General features: G+C 35.3%; 2 protein-coding genes and 1 pseudogene across 3 annotated transcripts; all 3 read left to right on the top strand.

The window, feature by feature from the left end:
* Window positions 1–70: 70 nt before the first annotated feature.
* On the top strand, window positions 71–4,798 carry LOC106435268 (annotated as a pseudogene).
* Window positions 4,799–15,212: 10,414 nt separating this feature from the next.
* LOC106435274 (pentatricopeptide repeat-containing protein At5g41170, mitochondrial) lies at window positions 15,213–17,271 on the top strand. Of its 2 annotated transcripts, XM_013876142.3 has the most exons (2): window positions 15,213–16,349; window positions 16,434–17,271. In XM_013876142.3, the coding sequence occupies exons 1-2, from the start codon at window positions 15,384–15,386 to the stop codon at window positions 16,827–16,829; spliced, it is 1,362 nt and encodes a 453-aa protein (XP_013731596.1). In that variant the 5' UTR covers window positions 15,213–15,383; the 3' UTR covers window positions 16,830–17,271. The 2 variants fall into 2 exon arrangements, with proteins under 2 accessions (XP_013731596.1, XP_013731595.1); XM_013876141.3 differs by having other exon boundaries at window positions 15,216–17,271.
* A 60-nt stretch (window positions 17,272–17,331) lies between these two features.
* On the top strand, window positions 17,332–21,354 carry LOC106435272 (DNA repair endonuclease UVH1). Its single transcript, XM_013876139.3, has 9 exons — window positions 17,332–18,307; window positions 18,390–18,613; window positions 18,692–18,777; window positions 18,911–19,060; window positions 19,170–19,901; window positions 20,040–20,150; window positions 20,231–20,491; window positions 20,651–20,874; window positions 20,974–21,354. Exons 1-9 carry the CDS (start codon window positions 17,442–17,444, stop codon window positions 21,182–21,184), a joined length of 2,865 nt encoding a protein of 954 aa, XP_013731593.1. The 5' UTR covers window positions 17,332–17,441; the 3' UTR covers window positions 21,185–21,354.
* Window positions 21,355–21,364: the final 10 nt, after the last annotated feature.

Raw genomic sequence — 21,364 nt, 5'->3', positions numbered from 1 at the left:
CTTCATATTTTTCACATTTATGGTTTTTCTTTTATTTGGAAATTAATTTTTTTTGTAGGTTTTATAATTTTTTTCCTTAAAATTTAATACATTTTAAATTTTCTTTGGATTTTCAAAAGAAGAAGCTTTATTGAAAGCAAAAGATCCTAGTTGACAATTTGGCATATTATCTAGAGTTATTTTTGGGTTCACTCTATAGGGTGAACCTCTAGGTTCATCAATTAATAGTATTTTGTTATTTCATATTCAATATCTTAAAAAAAATATTGTAGTTATATTATGTTTTTAAAATAAAAAGGTAAAATAAATAAAAATAGTAGTAGTTGCAAAAAAAGAATTTTTAAAAAATATTTTTATCGCCGTCAGCAAAATACTAAACTCTAAACTTTTGGAAAATCCTAAACTTTAGATAAAACCTAAACCTTAAATCAAAACACTAGACACTAAATCTTGAAAACACTAAACCCTTGATCCTAAATCCTAAAATACTTGGACAAAAATAAATAAAAATAACAGTAATTGCTAAAAAAAAAATTAAAATATTTTTAATGCCATAAACAAAACACTAAATTTGATATTTTAATCAAAGTGGTTCTTGCTAAGAAGTTTTAGAAAGCGGTGAATTTTCTCGGGATGGCCAAACACTAAGGAGCATCGGCGTTTCCCGGCAAAACATAGGTTTGCATGACCTAAAATAGAGGATCATGTTTTGATATCATCGATGTGGAGTTTGTTCGATTAGTCAAGGACTTCGTATGCTATGCTTTTTCCTGAATAGTTAAATTAATTGCACATGTAGTTTTGCTATCATTTGTGTTCAAATTAATAGACAGATTGTAAAAGTCAAAGCAATATTGTGAACATTCAAAGCGTATATGGTCGACTGAACTTAGTGTAGAACAAAAATATATATACCGTCAATGACTAAACAACACAAAAGTAAACAAAAAAAAAACGGTTAAGAAAAAGAGAGATGAAGGTACGTTTTTTCTTCATCCTAGTTCTCCATCTTTCCTCAAAATATGATTCGAAAATTGTATCGACAGAGCCGTTTAAGATATCTACTAGAAGAAACATCTTGTCCCCAGAAAAAGTCTTTGTGTTTGGTTTCTTTAAACCGTCAACAACTTCCGGAGTAGCTGACCGCTGGTATCTCGGCATATGGCACCACAGGTTTCCTCAGGAAGTCGTATGGGTTGCGAATAGAGACAACCCAATGTCGAAGCCCGTAGGAACCCTCAAAATCTTGGATACCAACCTGGTACTCCTTGATCAATACGGTACCCGCGTCTGGTGGACCAATAGGACTAGCACAAATCTCATGAAATCATTAGTGACTGGAGAGCTTCTTGACAGCGGAAATTTCGTGTTAAGGTACTTCAACAACGACTTATCAACTGGGTGTTTGTGGCAGAGTTTCGATTTTCCGACGGATGCTTTAGTGTCCAATATGAAACTAGGGTTTGATGCCAAATCGAATATAAATAGGGTCTTGGAATCTTGGAGAAGCTCGGATGATCCGTCATCAGGAGAAATCACCTATGGAGTGGAACGTCATGAGCTCGTGCAGAGTGTCATTCGGAAGAAGGGTATGCCAACATTCCGAAGATTAAAAATGAGAGTGGAAATTTCACCTACGTGACATATTTCTTCACTATCACTAATAAAACCTTCTTTTCCATATTGAGATTGTCCTACAACGGCGTGTTGAAGCGGTCAACTTGGGTTCCAAAACCACAACAATTGTGGAAACGCGTAGATCGTATTTTACCGCATGATGCATGCGGGTTATACAACAAGTGTGTGGACCTAATGGTATATGTGATACAAGCAGATCACGAATCTGTGGTTGCATTCATGGATTTAAGCCGAGAGACCAAGAAGCATGGGGTTTTCAAGACTGGACAGGTGGGTGTATGAGGAAGACTAAGTTGAATTGCTCTGGAGATGGGTTTGAGAAGCTTAGGAAAATGAAGTTGCCGGATATTACAAAGTCTATTGTGGACATGACTATTGGGTTGAAGGAATGCAAAGAAAAGTGCAATAGGAATTGCAATTGTACTGCATTTGCTAACCCGGATATGCAAAATAGCTGTGTGATTTGGGTGGGAGAAATCATAGATCTTCGGAAGAGCATGATTGCCGGTCAAGATCTATTTGTTAGATTGGCTGCCACTGATATCTGTAGGTTATGCTAAGAAGAAAGATCGAATGTAGATATATTTTCATTTTATAATCTATCATTTTAACTTGGATTCTTTTACTTGTTTCTTTAGCGGTGACAAATTCAAACAAAAATACAAGAAAAATGAGTGCAAAAAGCATAATGTTGATTATTGGAATCTGCATTGTGTTTCTTCTGGGTGTCATTTTCATATTGTTCTGTTTCTGGAAAAGAAAGAAGAGGATTCCAACAAGAACCGTTGCACCACCTATTGGTATTCCTGAGATTATCTTTCTTTATTTTATTTTTATCTTCTGTCTGAATAGATAAAAAGGTTTTAAATGATCATAATTAATACATATATAGGGAATTTACAATGTGTACCGATGGAGCTAGTAAAGGTTGTCAAGGCCACAGAAAACTTTTCTGATTGCAACAAGATAGGAAAAGGTGGTTACGGTATTGTTTACAAGGTATAAATTAAACGTATATAGAAAATATATTACTGGGCTAAGCTAAACTCCCTGAAACTTATATAAAACACGTACGTGGTAACTGGAAACAGGGGATTTTACCAGACGGGCAAGCAATCGCAGCTAAAAGGCTGTTGGTGAGATCAGCTCATGGGATCGAAGGTTTCACCAACGAGGTGAATTTGATCGCCAGCGTTCAACATGTCAACCTCGTCCAGCTACTCGGATACTGCTTTGAGGGAGAGGAGATGATTCTACTCTTTGAACTAATGGAGAATTCCAGTCTCGATACGTATATTTTCGGTACTTTCTTTTTTCTTTTTCTACAAACTAAGTGTATACTAAAGTTGAATGCTTATTATTTAGAAATAAAATTAAAATTAATTTGGATTTGATTTTGTAGACAAAACCAAAAGCTATAAGATTGATTGGGAGAAGCGATGGGATATAACTAATGCTATTGCTCGGGGACTTTTATATCTTCATCAAGATATTCGGTATCGGATCCTCCACAGGGACCTGAAACCGAGCAACATCTTGCTTGACAAAGATATGGTACCAAAAATCTCCGACTTTGGGATGGCTAAGCTATTTGCAAGGGATGAGACAGAAGCTACTAGTACAACGAATATGGTCGGAACTTTGTAAGCACCACCGCCAACATTTTGGAATATATAGAAATATAGAATATCATTCTGCTTTTTAAGTCTCACAAGTGTGTTTACTGTTTGGTTACTCAGCGGCTATATGCCTCCCGAATACGCGATAGATAGGATATGCTCTGTCAAATCATACGTTTTCACTTTTGGAGTCTTGCTTCTCGAAATAATCGCTGGAAAGAGAAACAACGAATTCTTATACTACAATTCTATGTGAGTCTGACAAATCAAGTTGTATTGTTCTTTTCTTTTTTTCTGATTGATCAAAATGCTTTGTTTTTTTTTTTTGAACAGATATGGAAGCTCTGGTTGGAAGGAAAAGGGCTCGATATTGTAGATCCTGTTATCGTTGATTCATCATCAACATTTCGACCAAGTGAGGTTCTAAGATGCATCCATATTGGTCTCCTGTGTGTTCAAGAAACTAAAGATAATAGACCGCTGATGTCGTCTGTTATGTTGATGCTCACAAGCGATAAAACAGAGATGAATCAGCCTGAACGTCCTGGTTCTTTCGTCATTCGAAATCGTTTTGTGATTGGTTCCTCATCATCAAACCAGCCAAACAAAGAAACTTGCACGCCGTTCGATATAGCCGACTGGACGCCCGTTAGTGCTGGGTAATCAGCTCTTCACCTCAGGCTAAGACAGTCTTTTCTCGTCTAAATTTTATTACATAGTAAAACAAATGTATTATCATAGTAAATACATGCACCGTCAAATAGTAAGCCTTAATAATGGGTTCTTTATAAGAAATGCTGTGACTAAATATGTTGACTTTGTAATTTGTTATTATTCCCTCTCAAATTATGCAACCCACTTTATTTATTTTTAAAAATGTTGACTTCTTTAGAAAACTTTCCAAACATCACATTAAAATCGAAGAAAATCAAACTTGTAAACCTATCATTAACTTTGTACCCACACTTTTTGAGCAAAACACATCACCAAATCCAACTGACCTAGTGACTAATAATAGACACCAATTATTTGTCTGTGAATTCATAGTGATGCAATGGTTGTCATGTATATATCTTTCATACACATATACAGACCACACGGTAAGGTTAAATGATTAATACAACAGAGAATGGTACGGTTTAATTATAGTAATGGTCAAGTCACATGCATTATGACCTTATAAATTTCTTACTTATTAATAGAGAAACATTATTAAGGAGTAATTTCTGTTTTCTACTTTAATTACAACAGTGTCATTTTGCTGACGTATCAAACTAATTGTCCTTCTCAGCCCAATTATTTAAATATCCTTTCATTACTAGAAAATTTACATAAAATGCCACTGGTCTAACTATTTCGTCCGACATGATTTTTAAAATATGTCTATTGTTCTATGTTCAAACTCTTACTAACCGCCAATTTATTAAAACATACCCATTCGGTTCTCACTTTATTTGATCAGACCAACACCAATTTCAACTAAAGATTGTTCTATATTCACTCTTACTAACCGCCAGTTTATTATAAAATACCAACTCGATTCTCTATTTATTTCATCAGACCAACACCATTGTCAACTGATGGTGCTTCCGTGCATCCCAAACTACATTTGTACCTACAAAGACAATTTTGATTTTTTTTTTTTGCACAATGTCATTATTCTATTAAAAAGGTGTTATGTGCCAGAACTCCACCATTCTATCTTCGACTGTTTCAGCCATTTATGTCACTATTGTGTCATCATATAATTAATCATATTTTATATGTACCAACATATAAATAATCATAGAATTGATAGTATTTTATATGTACAATCATATAAATAATCATATATATTATATTTTAAAACTTAATGTGAAATAAAAAAACCATAATTTAAGTTAGTGTTTGAAATTGAGTTTTGTATTTTATATGTACAATCATATAAATAATCACATATATTATATTTTAAAACTTAATGTGAAATATAAAAACCATAATTTAAGTTAGTGTTTGAAATTGAGCTTTGTATTTTATTTTTTTTACTCATTGAAAACATTTTTTATAAGGGTTATTGGAAAATATTTTAGTAAAAATCAATTTTTGAATATATGTATATTTTGAATCAATTTTTGATATAAATCAATTTTAAATTATTATTTTGATTTAAAATATGTATATGAAGTTTAAATTTTTTAATGATTATTTTAGACAAAAAATGTTTTTAGTTAATTAGATTGAACCATTTTCGTATATATTAAAACTAGCCCAGATAGTTTTTTTAACATTTGTAAGTCAATCAAAATATTCTTACATGTCTGAAACAAACAGGCCAGCAACATAAACACAAAGAAAAAATACACCAGTAGGCATCCTTAAATTAACCTGCGGCGTATGCTTGCCGCCGAGCGCCTAGACGACCGGTTACGCGGCTAGGCGTCCGCGTTTTCGAACAAGGGATTAATCCCATACAAATGTGGGGAAGAATTAAAGTCAAACATCCAAGAAGGATCATGGACACTGAGAGAGCCATGCACACAAAGCTGCTTTTTAAGCTTTCTCACGACGTAAGATGACATCTCTCCATCACCAAGAACTCATGGCTTCATATCCAGCAAGCTAAGACCTATTGATCTTCAAAAAAATTCTGAATGCGACGAAGTCGGATAACAAAAGACACGACCAATTAACGCCTCGGTATACCATATAAAACAAATATAACGATTATTTTGATTTATTTCGCATAAATATATCTATACATATATAAAGTTAGTTTTTTTTCTTATGACAAGTGGCATGGGGTTTGATGACATGTGTCCCAATAAACTTTTACATTTTATTATTTTTTAATATTTTCTATTATTTTATTTACAAATTATAAATTTATTTTAATATTAATAATCATAAAATAACTAAACTAAAAAAACTAGAGTATGACACATAATGTAAACCTAAATCTCCACAATCACAAAAAAAAATCAAAATATTATAGTAACACTAACTAGGTCTGGAACACAAATGAATGCGATCTAACACCAACACAAAACACCAAAAAAGTGGATCAGATGAAGAATAATCACGAGAAGACCAAAGTCACCAAAAATAAGGAAAACACATGCCTAAAGGACAACCACAAGCTAAGAGGTAAGAAACACCTCACAAACAAAACAACCACATACAAGGAACCCATGCCAACGAAGAACTACAGAATTATGAATAGAGGAGAACAAAGCTCCAAAAGACTAACTCTACACACCTTATGACAAGTGGCATGGGGGTTTGATGACATGTGCCCCCATGTATTTTGTTTTTACATTTTAGGTCCTTTTTCTTTTACATTATTGCAATTTGGCTTAATACTTTCTAATTGTGCACTATAATCTTTTTCACACGAACCATTATTATATGAAGTTTTATAATCTATTTTATTAGTCAGTAAAATTGAAGAAGAATAAAGAAAAATAAATAATATAAATATATTTTAAATGTTTTGTTTATTCACAACTAAAAACTAACATAAATTTTTACTATTTTATTACTTTTTACTATTTTCTATTATTTTATTTACAAATTATAAATTTATTTTACTATTAAAAAATCATAAAATAATTAAACTAAAAAAAACTAGAATATGACACATAATCTAAACTTAAATCTCCACAATCAGAAAAAAAAAAGAAAATATTATAGTAACACTAACTCAATAAAAGTCTGGAACACAAATGAACGCGATCTAACACCAACCCAAAACACCAAAAAAGTGGACCAGAGGAAGAATAATCACGAGAAGACCAAAATCGCCAAAAATCAGAAAAACACATGCCTAAAGGACAACCACAATCTAAGAGGTAAGAACCACCTCACAAAAAAAAAACACATACAAGGAGCCATGCCAACGAAGAACCACAAAGCTCTGAATAGAAGAGACTAAAGCTCCAAAAGATTAACTCCACACACCTATACCAAGGTAAGCATGAGAAGAAGAAAAACAACCTAAGGAAAGGAGAATGTAAGCCAACCGCATAGAAACCAGAACTCAAGTTTGAGACAAAAAATAATCTTCCAAGTCCACAAAACATACACGAAGGAAAACAATATCCAAATCTGGAGTGGTAAACATGGCAAATTGAAGAGCCACCAGAAACACAACCAGCGATGAAAAGTGCAACGAGATAAGAGAACAAAGATGGAAAAGAAGACTATACAAAATCAGCAAACTTGAGAACCATCCTCGAGCTATGAAGAGAACATAAAAGTCAGATCACCAAAAACCAGATCTTGAAAACCAAGACGAGCATGGACTATCAACGGAAGACAACATTAAAGACAATTAAATTATGACCAAACCCAAAGAGATGTAGTTCCTAACATAAGCCAAATATAAGGAAGAAGAAGACAAATATTAACCAGAACAGCGTACACCATCATGAGAAACAACCGCATAACTAGGAACTCATAAACTTGATCTACAACAAATATCAGATAATCTCACAAGAGAAAAAAAACAAGAAAAAGCAAAAGAAACAAAGGTGAGTTTTTTTGCCGGTGATGGTAAGAAACACCGCAAACCGGAAATGTAAACAAAATAAATAGATGGTGACAGCTCAAGTTAAAATATGCGGAGACGGAAAAAAAAATCTTAGGAGAATAATGTTTAATGTTATTAAAAAATGAACAATGTTAAAAAAATGTGAAGATATGAAATAAAATTCTGACGCTAAAACCATTAATGTTAGAATCAACAAATGCTTAAATGTAAAGTTGTTGAAATTCAATATGATTTATATTAGAAGCTCAATTCACCACTAACAAATACTATTATACATACAACAACATATTATTGAAAAAACAAACATATAATATCTATACTATTAAAGCAAGATCATATTATCATTTTTACCTTAACCTGCCATTTTCTTTACTAACATTGCATGTTTCATTAAGGGCAATCAAGTAATGTTAATAACACATCTATATTGGGTCATTTTTCGGATTCAGCCCACATCAGATCTCTCTTGGGCCATTTGGGCAGATTAAGAAATCAAATCCAATTCTCACATTTTTTTTCCTTTAGGCCATTGAGCCCAAGTTCAAATAAAATTTTTTCAACTATTCTTAATTATTTTTTTTTCTTTTCTTAATATAATTTAAGCATTCATAAAAAAAATTGAATTTTTTCATTGAAAAGTATAAATCTTTATTAAAAGTATATAATTTTTTTATATTAAAATATTAACCACATAATAAAATTAATTTATCAGAGTTATACCAACTTAATTAATTAAAGAAATAAAGTTTAATTTTTTAAACATAAATAGTCATTTAAAATGAAATACGATAAATAAAGATAAAAATTTTAAGTCTTTTATAAAATAAAACACAAATATATGAAAATATGACATTTACTAAATATTTGTCAATTGAAAAAAATAAAAATAAACCCGTGCTTTGAAAGCGCGGGTCAAAATCTAGTTTTAACTTATAACTTAATACTACATAACACCATAAAATACTAAATCGTGCTCTTCACAAATAAATATTGACCACATAATTGCACCATCCAAAATATCGTACTTAACAACAGTAAAATAATATTCCGCACCCCTAGTTGTAAATAAACAAGAGGTGTTATGTTGATTTATATGATTACTCTAATCTCCTATACATTAATTTAGAAACAATTCAGCATGTGTAAAATTTTATTAATTAATATTGTTCGAAAATCTTACAAGGGATCGATACAATTAAGATTTATTTATAAGCTATTGAAATCACCTAGCGAAAAACATGGAATGGACAACAAATTTGCTTTCCTAATCCTAACCCCCTTTCTATTCATCACAACACCAACGTAGAATATTTGAAAGTGTTAATTGACAATCTGGTAACTTGTTATGTTCAGCCCATTGTTTTCCTTAAATGGGTTTAAAAATATTTTTAATGATTAACTAAATGGGACATGTACATAGTAAAATTTGTTTTGGTTTAAAAATTATTGCATACCCAAAATCAATACGAACCATCATCATTTTCATTTAAAATTTTGTAACAATAAAAATATAGGTTTGGGAAAAAAATCCGAATCCAAAAATCTGAACCAAAACTGATCAAAAATAGTACTGAAATTTAACCAAAATTGGTTAGATATCCAAATCGGTTCAAAAAATTTGTATCTGGAGAACCGAAACCGAATCCGATCTGAACCGAAATATTTTGGGTATCTGAATATATATGAATCAGATTTATATACTTAAATATATTAATTTTTTTTAAAATTTAATTACTAAAAGAATATACAAAATATATAAGATGTTTTTAAGTTGTCCAAAATACTTGAAAATATATACAAATAATTATAAGTACATGTTTAAAAGCTAAACGATACTTAAAATATCTAAAATATTTAAAATATCTATTGATTTCCTATCCAAATATTTAAGCTAAACCAATTTTTATTTTAAGTTGAAGTATTCTGGCATACATTATTCAAATTTATATGTTATATATTATATTTATTTTTAGATTTTGAAAAATTTAGAGTATATATGAACTTTAATTTTTGAAACAAATTTAAATAGGTTATCCGAACCCAAACTTGAACCAGATCCGCAAAGACCCTAACCGAACCAAACCCACAAGGATCAAAACCAAATGGTATTTGAATGCCCACCTCTAATTAAATGCAAAAAAGATTATTGATAACATAATGTAAATTTTTTAAGTGCAATATATTTTAAAAAACTTCATCCCGCGCGCAGTGGATTATCATCTAGTCAATTAAGTAATCGAGAAACATGTGTAAATAAGAATATCAACATTGAAGATATGAGAAGAAAGAAAAACTCAATCTGATAATCTTAATATTAAAATTCCACATTAATACACAACTTTAATTATAATTTCAAACTTAATACACAAAGTTTTAAAGTGACCAAAACAATGCACAATCTAAATTATTTTAGTCTTTTAATACATCTACTAAAACCCTATGTAATCAATTTACTTGCAATGGTTAACATGGTTAAACCATGGTTAATAAACTAATCTTTGTCTAAAATGGTGTCATTTAGAATGGTAATTTTTTCCAAATCAAAAACCCTACTTTCTGAAATCCTCTCTTCACGAAAGCATAACAAATTAACAATCTTCTTCCTCTGTCAGAGATGATAACTGTGACTCTGTGAAGAACCGAAACCTGAGAAGATGAAATATGACTCGGAGCCGTCGTTAATGTTGCCGCTTTATTTTGATTGTGTACTCATAGTTGTTGTTTTGTGTTTACAGTGAAATTGATGGTTTGGGGATGCACATTGGCTATATGGTGGTTCAATGTCATATAAAGGAGGGAAGTTCTCGTACTCAGGTGGATTTTATGTCAGAGATTTGTCCATCGACCCCAATCTTCTTGCGTGGTCAATTCTCGAGGATTTTATTGCAGACAGAGGAATCAAGAGTAAGGTGGAGCAGGTTTGGTATAAGATAGTCAATGAAGATATATCTACAGCAAGATCGATATGCAAAGACAAAGATGTTGAGATTAGGAAGTTGTGCGAAGAAACTAAAGTCCTTAGCGAAGTTAATTTCTACATTGTCTATGAAGAGAAGAATGAGGATGAGGAGAAGAGTGAGGATGAAGAGAAGAGTGATGATGAAAACAGAGAAGAAGCCAGTGATGAAGAAGAAACCAATGAGAATGAAATTAGAAAAGAACAAGAAAAAGTTGCAAGTGGTCATCGATCAGAAGATGAAGAGCAAATTTTGGGTCAAGGAGCTGAAGATGTTCGATTCCAACGTTTGTTTTCACAGGCTGAAGAGACCCATGCTACACATCTAAATCATGTTCATGCTGAAGAAAGTGAAACCCATAGTGAAGATGAGAGGCCTCTTCAAGGAGATGAGTATCCAGATTCTCCAGTTGAAACTGATGAAGAATAGGTTAATTTTTACAGAGAAGACAAGAAAACAACAAGGAAGAAGAAAGCAAACTCAAAGAGAAGTCGTGCAGACTATGACAATCCTCCATACCTGTGGCTTATGAAAACATTTAACAATGGTGATGAGTTCAAAGATCAGTTGCTAAGGTATGTTTTGAAGACACAGTATGATGTCAAGCTTAATAGATGGGAATCGACAAAGCAAGCAGCTGTGTGTACACATGAAAACTGTAAGTGGAGGATATATTGTTCTCTGGAGAAACCAATCCGCAAGTGGATGGTTAAAGTTTATGAAGACATTCATTGCCATTTGCCAACAGGAAGAGTGTGAATGCTGAAACAAGGTACCATTGTGAAACTCTTCAAATAAGAAGCAAGAAGACGACCAGAAGTAAGAAGCACTTATATCAAAGATGAGTTGATGCACCAATACAATGTCTCAGTTTCGATATACAAGTGCAGAAAAGCAAGAAGGATTGCATTAGACATGGTGCTAGAAACACAAAAACAATAATTTGCGAAGTTATGGGATTATGAAGCTGAGTTAAAGAGATCTAATGACAACTGCAAGCACTGAGATTGTAACGGTTGAGAAGGACGGGATGCAGGTATTTGATAGGTTCTATATGTGCTTTGAAACACTTAGAACAACTTGGAGAAAGTATTGTCGGCCTTTGATAGGACTAGACAGTGCTTTCTTAAGTGGGAATTAAAATGAGAGATATTAGAAGTTGTAGGGAGAAATACAGAAATTAGGATTTATCCTATAGCATGGGTTGTAGCTAGAGTAGAGAACAAAGATTCATGGGATTGGTTTATTAAGAAGTTGCAAACAGACTTGAGACTGGGATCATGAACTGGATTTTCTTTTATTTCAGATAGACATAAGGTATGTCTTTGTTTCTTAAGATATAACCACTTCTGTGTTTCACTTTTCACTAATTTGGTATTGCGTTTTTCAGGGTTTAAAAATTGCTCTTGCAACAATTCTTCCAAATGCAGAACATAGGATTTGTGCAAGGCATGTATATGCTAACTGGAAGAAGACTTACAACAGTGAAGACTATAGACCTTTCTTCTGGAAGGTGGCTTACAGTCGAACAGTTCCAGAATATGAATCACGGATGGATGAGTAGTGTGCATTTGATAGAGAGGCACATGACGACTTGAAGGCAGGTGAACCAAACAGTTGGTGTCGTGCCTTTTTCTCTAACACATCACGATCTGATAACGTTCGAAACAACTTGTCTGAGAGTTTCAACATGACCATTAGAAAAGCAAGAGAGTTGCCACTGATTAATTTGTTGGAAACAATAAGGAGGCAAGCTATGACTCGCATTTCTCGCAGGTGGGTGAAGGCAAACCGATGTCTTCTGGATTTTCCAGAAAAAGTAGCTGATACGTTGGAAGCAAACCGAGAAACAAGCAATCGTTGTACCATCTACAGGAGTAGTGATAGCTTATATGAAGTTACTTTGTACAGTTGCAGCTTTGATGTCAGTATGCGCCTAACAACCTGTGTTTGTCGGGAGTGGGACCTCACATGCATCCCTTGCTCACATGCAGTTCGGGTCATCAATCGACAACAACCATGATTCAGCTAAGTAAGTTGTTAAATATTTTATTTCATCATGTTGATTCATTTGTTATTAAAATTGTTAATTTTTCTATGCAGTTATCTAGATTATTATTACAAGAGGCAGTTTGGATTGAGACTTACAGGAACAACATAAAACCAGTTAATGGAGAAACATTTTGGCAGAAGACTGGTAAAGACCCCATTGGAGTTCTGTGTTATAGGAAAATGCCAGGCCGTCCTAAAAAAAACAGGATTAAAGCAGCACATGAGTCACCTACAAAGCCCAACCATGTAACTCGTGATGGGAGGACAATCACATGTGGTAACTATAGAAAGGTTGGACATAACCGTCTCACTTGTAAGAATGCAGCTCATGTGGTTGAAGGTCCAAAACGCAAACGTGGAAGACCGTAAAAGATATATGTGAGTATATAGTCAATATTTTCTTTGAATATTTACATACTAGCACTTATGTTTCTTATTTAACATAACAGGCCGATGGAGAAACAAATCCAAAGCAACAAAAGAGACGAAAGAAAACACAATCTCAATCTTCCATCAACACACATGCTGTTACTTCTTCATGTCCTGAGGCATCAACAAGACCATCCTCGTCTATTGCAACTAGGGATGTTAATATGGGCTACCCGGACCCGTTTAGACCATGCCCTTTTAGACCCGTTGCCTGTTTAGGCCCGTTTAGGCCCGTTTAATGTTAAGCCTATTTATGTTGATAGTACTCGTTTAGTCCGTTTAGGCCCGTTAAATTTTCTTTTTTGTGAATTCTATTTTTTTGTCAATAATCTTTTGTCCTATCTTTATATAATTGTTAATAGTTTTTATTTGATTTTAAAACTTATAATAAATAGAAATTCCAATTAAAGAAAAATTTGAAAAAAATACTGTACTTTTATTAAATATTAATCAGTTCATAATATCATAAAAAACATCAATAAATTTTAATAGGTTTTAAACACAATTATAACCTAAACTTTGTTTTTAGAAAGTTTTTAGAAAAAAAAAACACAAACTATATATATTTGTTTTGTAACCCAAACTATATATAATATAACTATTTTGTTTCAATAAAAAATTATAAAAAAATATTTTTTGAAAAAATAATCTTTAAATATAATTTTTTTTAATAAAAAACTCATAAACAAGCTTAAACGGGTACCCATTTATTTAGCGGATATACCTGTTAATAAGACGGGTCTAAACAGGCGGATCCGTATAAACCTGTTTATTTTTATATCATAATAAATGGGTTACGGGTCCGCCCGTTTATACTAAACCTGTTAGGCCCGCGGGCTTCAAACCCATTTTAAAATCTCTAATTGCAACTGATGCAGCAACAAGACCACCTCCAGTGGCCATGGCCGTGGACGTCCTACAAGACCCCTCTATATAACTTTGTAATATAACTTTGTAATCTTACTTGTTAATTTTTATGAATAAAATCTGTTTGGCGAGAAAAAAAAAATTGGGCCAGGAAAACAATTAGAAGCCCAGACTAAAAAAGCACTCGAGATAAAAGACCATTTTCTTCGAAGTAACATACGATTCTAGATGGGCATTGATCGGGTCGAGTCTTATGAGATCCGAGTTTTTTGGGATCTTAAGATATTTAGATTCAATAGAGTAATAAAATTTTATCAGTTGGTTTAGTTTCGGTCTTGTCGGGTCCAGATCAATTCGGTTCTTAGATAGTTCGACCCAATAAAGTAACTAGAATTTATCAGTTGGTTTCCGGGTCGGATTCGGTTTGGATCCTGTCAAATCCGCCCTAAAAATACACAGAATATCTGAAATATTTAAAAACCTAAAAATATTCAAAATGTTACCCAAAATCTGATCCTAAGACATGAAAATACCGAACTTTTATACGATTATCTAAATTATATTATTGAAAATCTAAAATTTTATCCAAAAACCCAAATTTGAAATTTTTAAAAATACATCCATATATACGTACTAATATATACTAGAAGTTTCAGGTATTTAGGATACCATGTCGGGTCTCAAATTCGGGTTGGGTCAGTTCCAAAACTCATAGGTGCTTCAGAACCTCCACAACAAAATCCAATAGGTGTTCAATCTGGTAAAACTGAACAAGACCGAAATAGAAAAAAAATAGTTTGGATTTTGGTAATACCGAATATATCGAATGAATGTTATTTTTAATAAACTGCAGTATATGTATATGTTTTGGTATATAAAACGATCAAACCAAATAAACCGATTAATCAAAAAAAATATTGTATAATTATATATAAATTCTATAATATAGTTAATAACATATACATAATATATTCTACAGAAAGTATTATTTTTATCAACCTAAAATGTTTACTAATTATTTTAAATAGAAAATAGTGTATTTAAAAACTAAAGTATCTTCGTCTTTTATTAAAGCTAATATTTTATATATTATTATATAAAGTAAAATTTAAACGCCCAGAGGATAAAAAGATTGGTTCAGTTACTATCCGAACCAAAATCTTTCGGTTTCGGGTCAGGCCCTGGTAAAATGCCGGGTCTTAAAACTTTCTCCCAACGCTTCCAACGAAGCGAGAATCGAAGCTCCACCGAGGATTCTGAGGAGGATCGATCAAATCGATTTGGTTGCGTTTAATGGCGACAAGGCTTCTTCATCTTCATCGACATCGTTTGGAGAAAGGTGATTCCGGAACCACCCTTTCCTTTAACCGCCTTTTGAGCCTCTCTCTCTGGTTTCGTGCTTTCTGCGATTACCGAGCGATTCTGAGAAACAGTCTTCCCTTCAACGAAGCTCTGGATCTCTTCACTCGCATGGTCGAGTCCCGCCCCCTTCCTTCCACCGTCGATTTCACCAAGCTACTAACCGCCATCTCCAAATCGAAGAGATACGACGTCGTCATCGCTCTCTGCAACCATCTGGAGACGTTAGGGATTCCGCACGATCTCTACACTTGCAACCTCGTGATGAACTGTTTCTCCCGATCCTCTCAGCCTCATCTCGCTTCGTCGTTTCTCGGGAAGATGATGAAACTCGGGTTTAGCCCTGACATCGTCACGTTCACATCTCTCGTCAATGGGAATAGACCCGAGGATGCGATGTATATCGTTAATCAGATGGGAATCGAACCCGACGTTGTCATGTACACCACGCTCATCGAGTCTCTTTGCAGAAACGGACTTGTGGATAACGCGATGAGCTTGTTTAACCAAATGGAGAGCAACGGCGTTAAAGCTGACGCCGTCACCTACACGTCTCTCGTGAACGGTCTTTGTAACTCCGGCAGGTTGAGTGACGCCGTTAGTTTACTTAACGATATGATGAGAAGGAGGATCAATCCTGACGTAGTCACTTTCAATGCGTTGATCGACGGGTTTGTGAAAAAGGGGAAGCTTCTGGAGGCTAGAGAGCTCTACAGCGAGATGATTCGAGTCTCTGTAGCTCCTGATGTTTTCACTCACACTTCGTTGATCAATGGATTATGCATGGAAGGCCGCGTCGATGAGGCCAAGGAAATGTTTTACTCGATGGAGGACAAGGGCTGCTTTCCAGATGTAGTGGCTTATACATCTCTCATTAACGGGTTCTGCAAATCGAGAAAGGTAGAGTACGGGATGAAACTCTTCTACGAGATGACTCAGAGAGGTTTACTTGGTAACACCGTCACTTACACGGCTCTTATCCAGGGTTTCTGTCAAGTGGGGAGACATAAGGCTGCGCAAGAGTTTTTTAGTCAGATGGTTTCTCGTGGGGTGTCTCCCAATATTAGGACCTACAACGTTTTGTTACATGGACTGTGTTTGAACGGGAAGCTAGGTAAAGCGTTGTTGATATTCGAGGATATACAAAAGAGAGAGATTGATGTTAATATTATCACGTATACTATCATCATTCAAGGGATGTGCAAAGCTGGTAAACTCAGAGATGCTGTTGATTTGTTTTGTAGCCTCCCTTCCAAAGGGATGAAGCCTAACGTTGTAACGTACAGTACAATGATATCAGGGTTGTTTAGGGAAGGTTTTAAGCTTGAAGCACATGTGTTGTTTAGGAAAATGAAAGAAGATGGGGTTATACAAAATTAGGTGGAACAGTGAACTGATCATAGTATTGATGAGGGATTTGCTTCTTCTACTCACACAGTTACAGTTTCTAACTATGATGCAACTTTCATAAGAACATGTTGCCTATATGTGTAGGATGATGATACATACAGCCTGGGTTAATTCCTGATAATGTCACATTTGTATCTTTGATTCTGGTTCCAAGGAGATGCCTAAGATAGGCTCCTATAAAGATGGGAGTTTCATACACGTAACTAATTAGTGAAGCAGCGAGGATTTGATTGATGAAGCTGTGAGATTGTTTATACATACGGTGAGGATTTTTTTGAGAGGAATAGTGTATGTAGGCTCATTTAGGTAAGTGCATACATTTATAGATTGATTTCTTTCATATGTATTCTTTTTTAACCTTGTAATTCAAGAACAAATATACGTTCTCCTTTTCCTTTGTTGGGGAAAATGAGAAAAAAGGAAAAAATGTTTTAGAAAGAATGCCTGATGATCCGGTTTGGGAATTTTGATACTTGAGTTAGACGACGTCGTTGTGATGTTTGAACGTTCTCTATCGTATGAAGAGGTTTTTTATCGTCGTCAAAAGTCGTTATCTCCGACTTGCGTCGTTCTTCTTCTTCAATGGCGCTGAAATTTCATCAGCAGATCATATCAGACCTTCTCGAAGACTCTAACGGCGGATTAGTAATCCTCTCTTCCGGTCTCTCCCTCGCTAAGTTAATCGCTTCTCTCCTCATCCTTCACTCACCGTCCCAAGGAACCTTACTTCTCCTCCTCTCTCCCGCCTCTCAATCCCTCAAATCCAGAATCCTCCATCAACTCTCCTCCCTCTCATCTCCTCCCCCGACGGAAATCACCTCCGACCTCCCGGCGAACCATCGCTACTCCCTCTACTCCTCCGGAAACCCTTTCTTCATCACGCCGCGGATCCTAATCGTCGATCTCCTCACCCAGCGGATTCCGGTCTCCTCCCTCGCCGGAATCTTCATCCTCAACGCGCACTCCCTCTCCGAGACCTCCACCGAAGCCTTCATCGTGCGAATCGTCAAAACCCTAAATGCCTCCGCCTACGTGCGCGCCTTCTCCGATAGACCGCAGGCCATGGTCTCCGGCTTCGCCAAGACGGAGCGGACCATGCGCGCTCTCTTCCTCCGGAGGCTCCATCTGTGGCCTAGGTTTCAGTTGGATGTGTCTCAGGAGCTGGAGAGGGAGCCGCCTGAGGTCGTTGACATAAGAGTATCGATGTCGAGTTACATGGTGGGGATACAGAAGGCGATTATTGAAGTCATGGACGCTTGTCTCAAGGAGATGAGGAAGACGAATAAGGTCGATGTGGATGATTTGACTGTGGAGAGTGGTTTGTTTAAGTCCTTTGATGAGATTGTGAGGAGGCAGCTTGATCCCATTTGGCATACTCTTGGGAAAAGAACTAAACAGCTTGTTTCTGATTTGAAGACTTTGAGGAAGTTGCTTGATTATCTTGTTAGGTGATAAAGTACTTCTCTTTTACTTCAATTTGGGTGTTGTCCAGTTTCTGACGGCACTTTTTTTTATTGTGTTTCTTTGTAGGTATGATGCTGTGAGCTTTCTGAAGTTTTTGGATACGCTCAGGGTAGCCGAGAGCTATCGATCTGTTTGGTTATTTGCAGAGTCCAGCTATAAGATATTTGATTTTGCTAAGAAACGAGTGTATCGTCTCATCAAGGCAAGTGAGGTTAAGTCAAAAGAACATGTTAAGAATACAAGTGGTAAAAAGAGAAAGTTAAAGGGTGATAATGCCTCTGTAGAAGCAGGTAACAATTGATGGTGACTCTCATGTTGTATGTAATTTTATAATTATTTTGCTAATAATAAATGGACCTCTTAATCAGTTGGTGGTGCAACGGCTAAAAATGTGGATACTGGCGTTGTTATTGAAGAAGTTCTGGAAGAGGCACCCAAATGGAAAGTCTTACGTGTGAGTGTCTGAGTGAGTTTCAGTTTTGATGCCGTTTCTCTGTTACAGTTGGAGTTTGGTTCAGCTAGTGACAATATTTGTCTGTTTGATTTGGCTTCCACACTACTTACTGGCGTGTCCATGTTCAATACAGGAGATTTTGTTAGAGACACAAGAAGAAAGAGAAAAACAGACTCTTTCTGAGGAAGAAAACAGTGACAACAATGGAATAGTTCTTGTGGCTTGTAAAGATGAACGTTCCTGCATGCAGCTTGAAGATTGCATCACAAACAATCCACAGAAAGTATAGTCAGATAACTAGAGTTCGTTTAATTTTACGTCATGCATTGAGAAGGATACTGTCCTTACTTAAGACAAATCCGTTGGCATTTGTTTGCGTTATACTTGTGTAGGTAATGCGGGAAGAGTGGGAAATGTACCTTCTGAGCAAAATTGAGATCCGCAATGTGCAGACACCTCAAAAGAAGAAACAAAAGACTCCCAAGGGTTTCGGGATTCTTGATGGAGTAGTTCCGGTAACGACAATACAGAGCTCGGAGGGTAGCAGTGTTTGCAGACAAGAGCATGAGGCTCTTATGGCTGCTGCATCCTCTATTCGTAAGCTAGGGAAGACAGCTGCTTCTGGAAATAATAATCCAGAGGCTCAAGTTGATAAGGCGTCCAGTACCAAAGGAAAGGCTAAGAAGGAATCATCAAGTCTTCGAAGACCCATAAGAAGTTGCAGTAAGAAAAAGACGAACAGTGAACCTGAAATAGTAACTGGCTCAGAAATTGAAGAAAAGGTTAGTGAAGCGAGCACATCAGGCCCTCGAGAAGACAGTGATGCTCCTCCAAACGGTGCTATGAAGCTACCGCCTGTGCATTTCTATGCCTTAGAAAGCGATCAGCCTATACTAGATGTCTTGAAACCGTCTGTGATCATTGTCTACCACCCTGACATGACTTTCGTCAGAGAAATTGAGGTGTACAAAGCAGAGAACCCTCTGAAAAAGCTGAAAGTTTATTTTCTTTTCTATGATGAGTCCACAGAAGTGCAGAAGTTCGAAGCAAGCATCCGCCGAGAAAATGGAGCCTTTGAATCATTGATTAGGCAAAAGTCTTCGATGATGATTCCAGTTGATCAGGTTTATATCTCAAATCTCAATGATTCAGTTTATATCAGACGAAGTAGATGAAACTCCAAAACGGGATTTACTTTGTCTTCTTGTTTTCACTTTTCTGCATTCTTCTCATTAATTGTATGGCTAATGACTTGGAATCAGGATGGGCTTTGCATGGGGTCGAACTCATCTACAGATTATCCAGCTTCAAGTACTCAAAACTCATTAACCCGTAAAGCAGGTGGAAGAAAAGAAATCGAAAAAGAAACTCAGGTTCATATCTCAGCACTTATTTGATTTCCAAGACCAACCCGACTCCTTTTACTTAAAAATTTAAATGGCTTATTGACCAGGTAATAGTTGACATGAGGGAGTTCATGAGCAGCCTACCAAATGTCCTTCACCAGAAAGGCATGAAGATAATACCTGTTACACTAGAGGTCGGCGACTATATCCTATCTCCTTCAATATGCGTGGAGAGAAAGAGCATTCAAGATCTTTTCCAGAGCTTCACATCAGGTCGTTTATTCCACCAAGTCGAAATGATGTCAAGGTATTACAGAATACCCGTTCTTCTCATCGAGTTCTCTCAAGACAAAAGCTTCTCCTTTCAGGTTACCCTCTCACATTCCTGTCTTCATGTTTTGTTGTGTCTCTAATCTTTTATGTTTTTTCTTTTCTCGTATATATGACATGTTTTGATCTGTTCGTTGAGTTTGGATCAGTTCTAAAAGAGTACAATTTTGGTTCTCTTTTTTCATGTTTGTTTGCAGTCTGCTAGTGATATATCAGATGATGTGACACCATATAACATCATATCGAAACTATCATTACTGGTTCTGCATTTTCCTCGGTTACGAATACTGTGGTCTCGAAGTCTACATGCAACTGCAGAGATCTTCACCACTTTAAAATCAAACCAAGACGAGCCTGATGAAAGCCGAGCAATAAGAGTTGGTGTGCCTTCCGAAGAGGGTATCATAGAAAATGACATTAGGTAACAACATAAAACTCTACTCTTAAACCTGCGGAAAGAACATTTTTTTATTTACATTTAGTAAAAAAAAATATGGAAATTGACTCATTATGTGAACAGAGCCGAGAACTATAACACCTCAGCAGTAGAGTTTCTGAGAAGGCTTCCTGGAGTTTCAGACGCTAACTACAGATCGATAATGGAGAAATGTAAGAGTTTGTCTGAGCTTGCGTCTTTGCCTGTGGAGGAATTAGCAGAAGTCATGGGTGGTCACAAAGTTGCAAAGAGTCTCAGAGAGTTTCTTGACGCTAAGTATCCGACTTTGCTTTAAAAGAAGAGGTAAACCTAAAACTAAATTTAGAAGCTCGATCACACAAAAGCTGCTTAGTTATTTATTGTTCATTTGTTGTAGACTAGAATAATATCCATTGATTATTTTATGGGATTTGATTATTGTTGTACTGTAACAATTACATTAGTGAGCATACTCTGATTTTTAAAGATGAAAGTC

This window comes from Brassica napus, chromosome C4, assembly GCF_020379485.1.
Source record: "Brassica napus cultivar Da-Ae chromosome C4, Da-Ae, whole genome shotgun sequence".
In the NCBI taxonomy this organism is placed as follows: domain Eukaryota; kingdom Viridiplantae; phylum Streptophyta; class Magnoliopsida; order Brassicales; family Brassicaceae; genus Brassica; species Brassica napus.
This window is presented reverse-complemented; position numbering and strand designations above follow the sequence as displayed.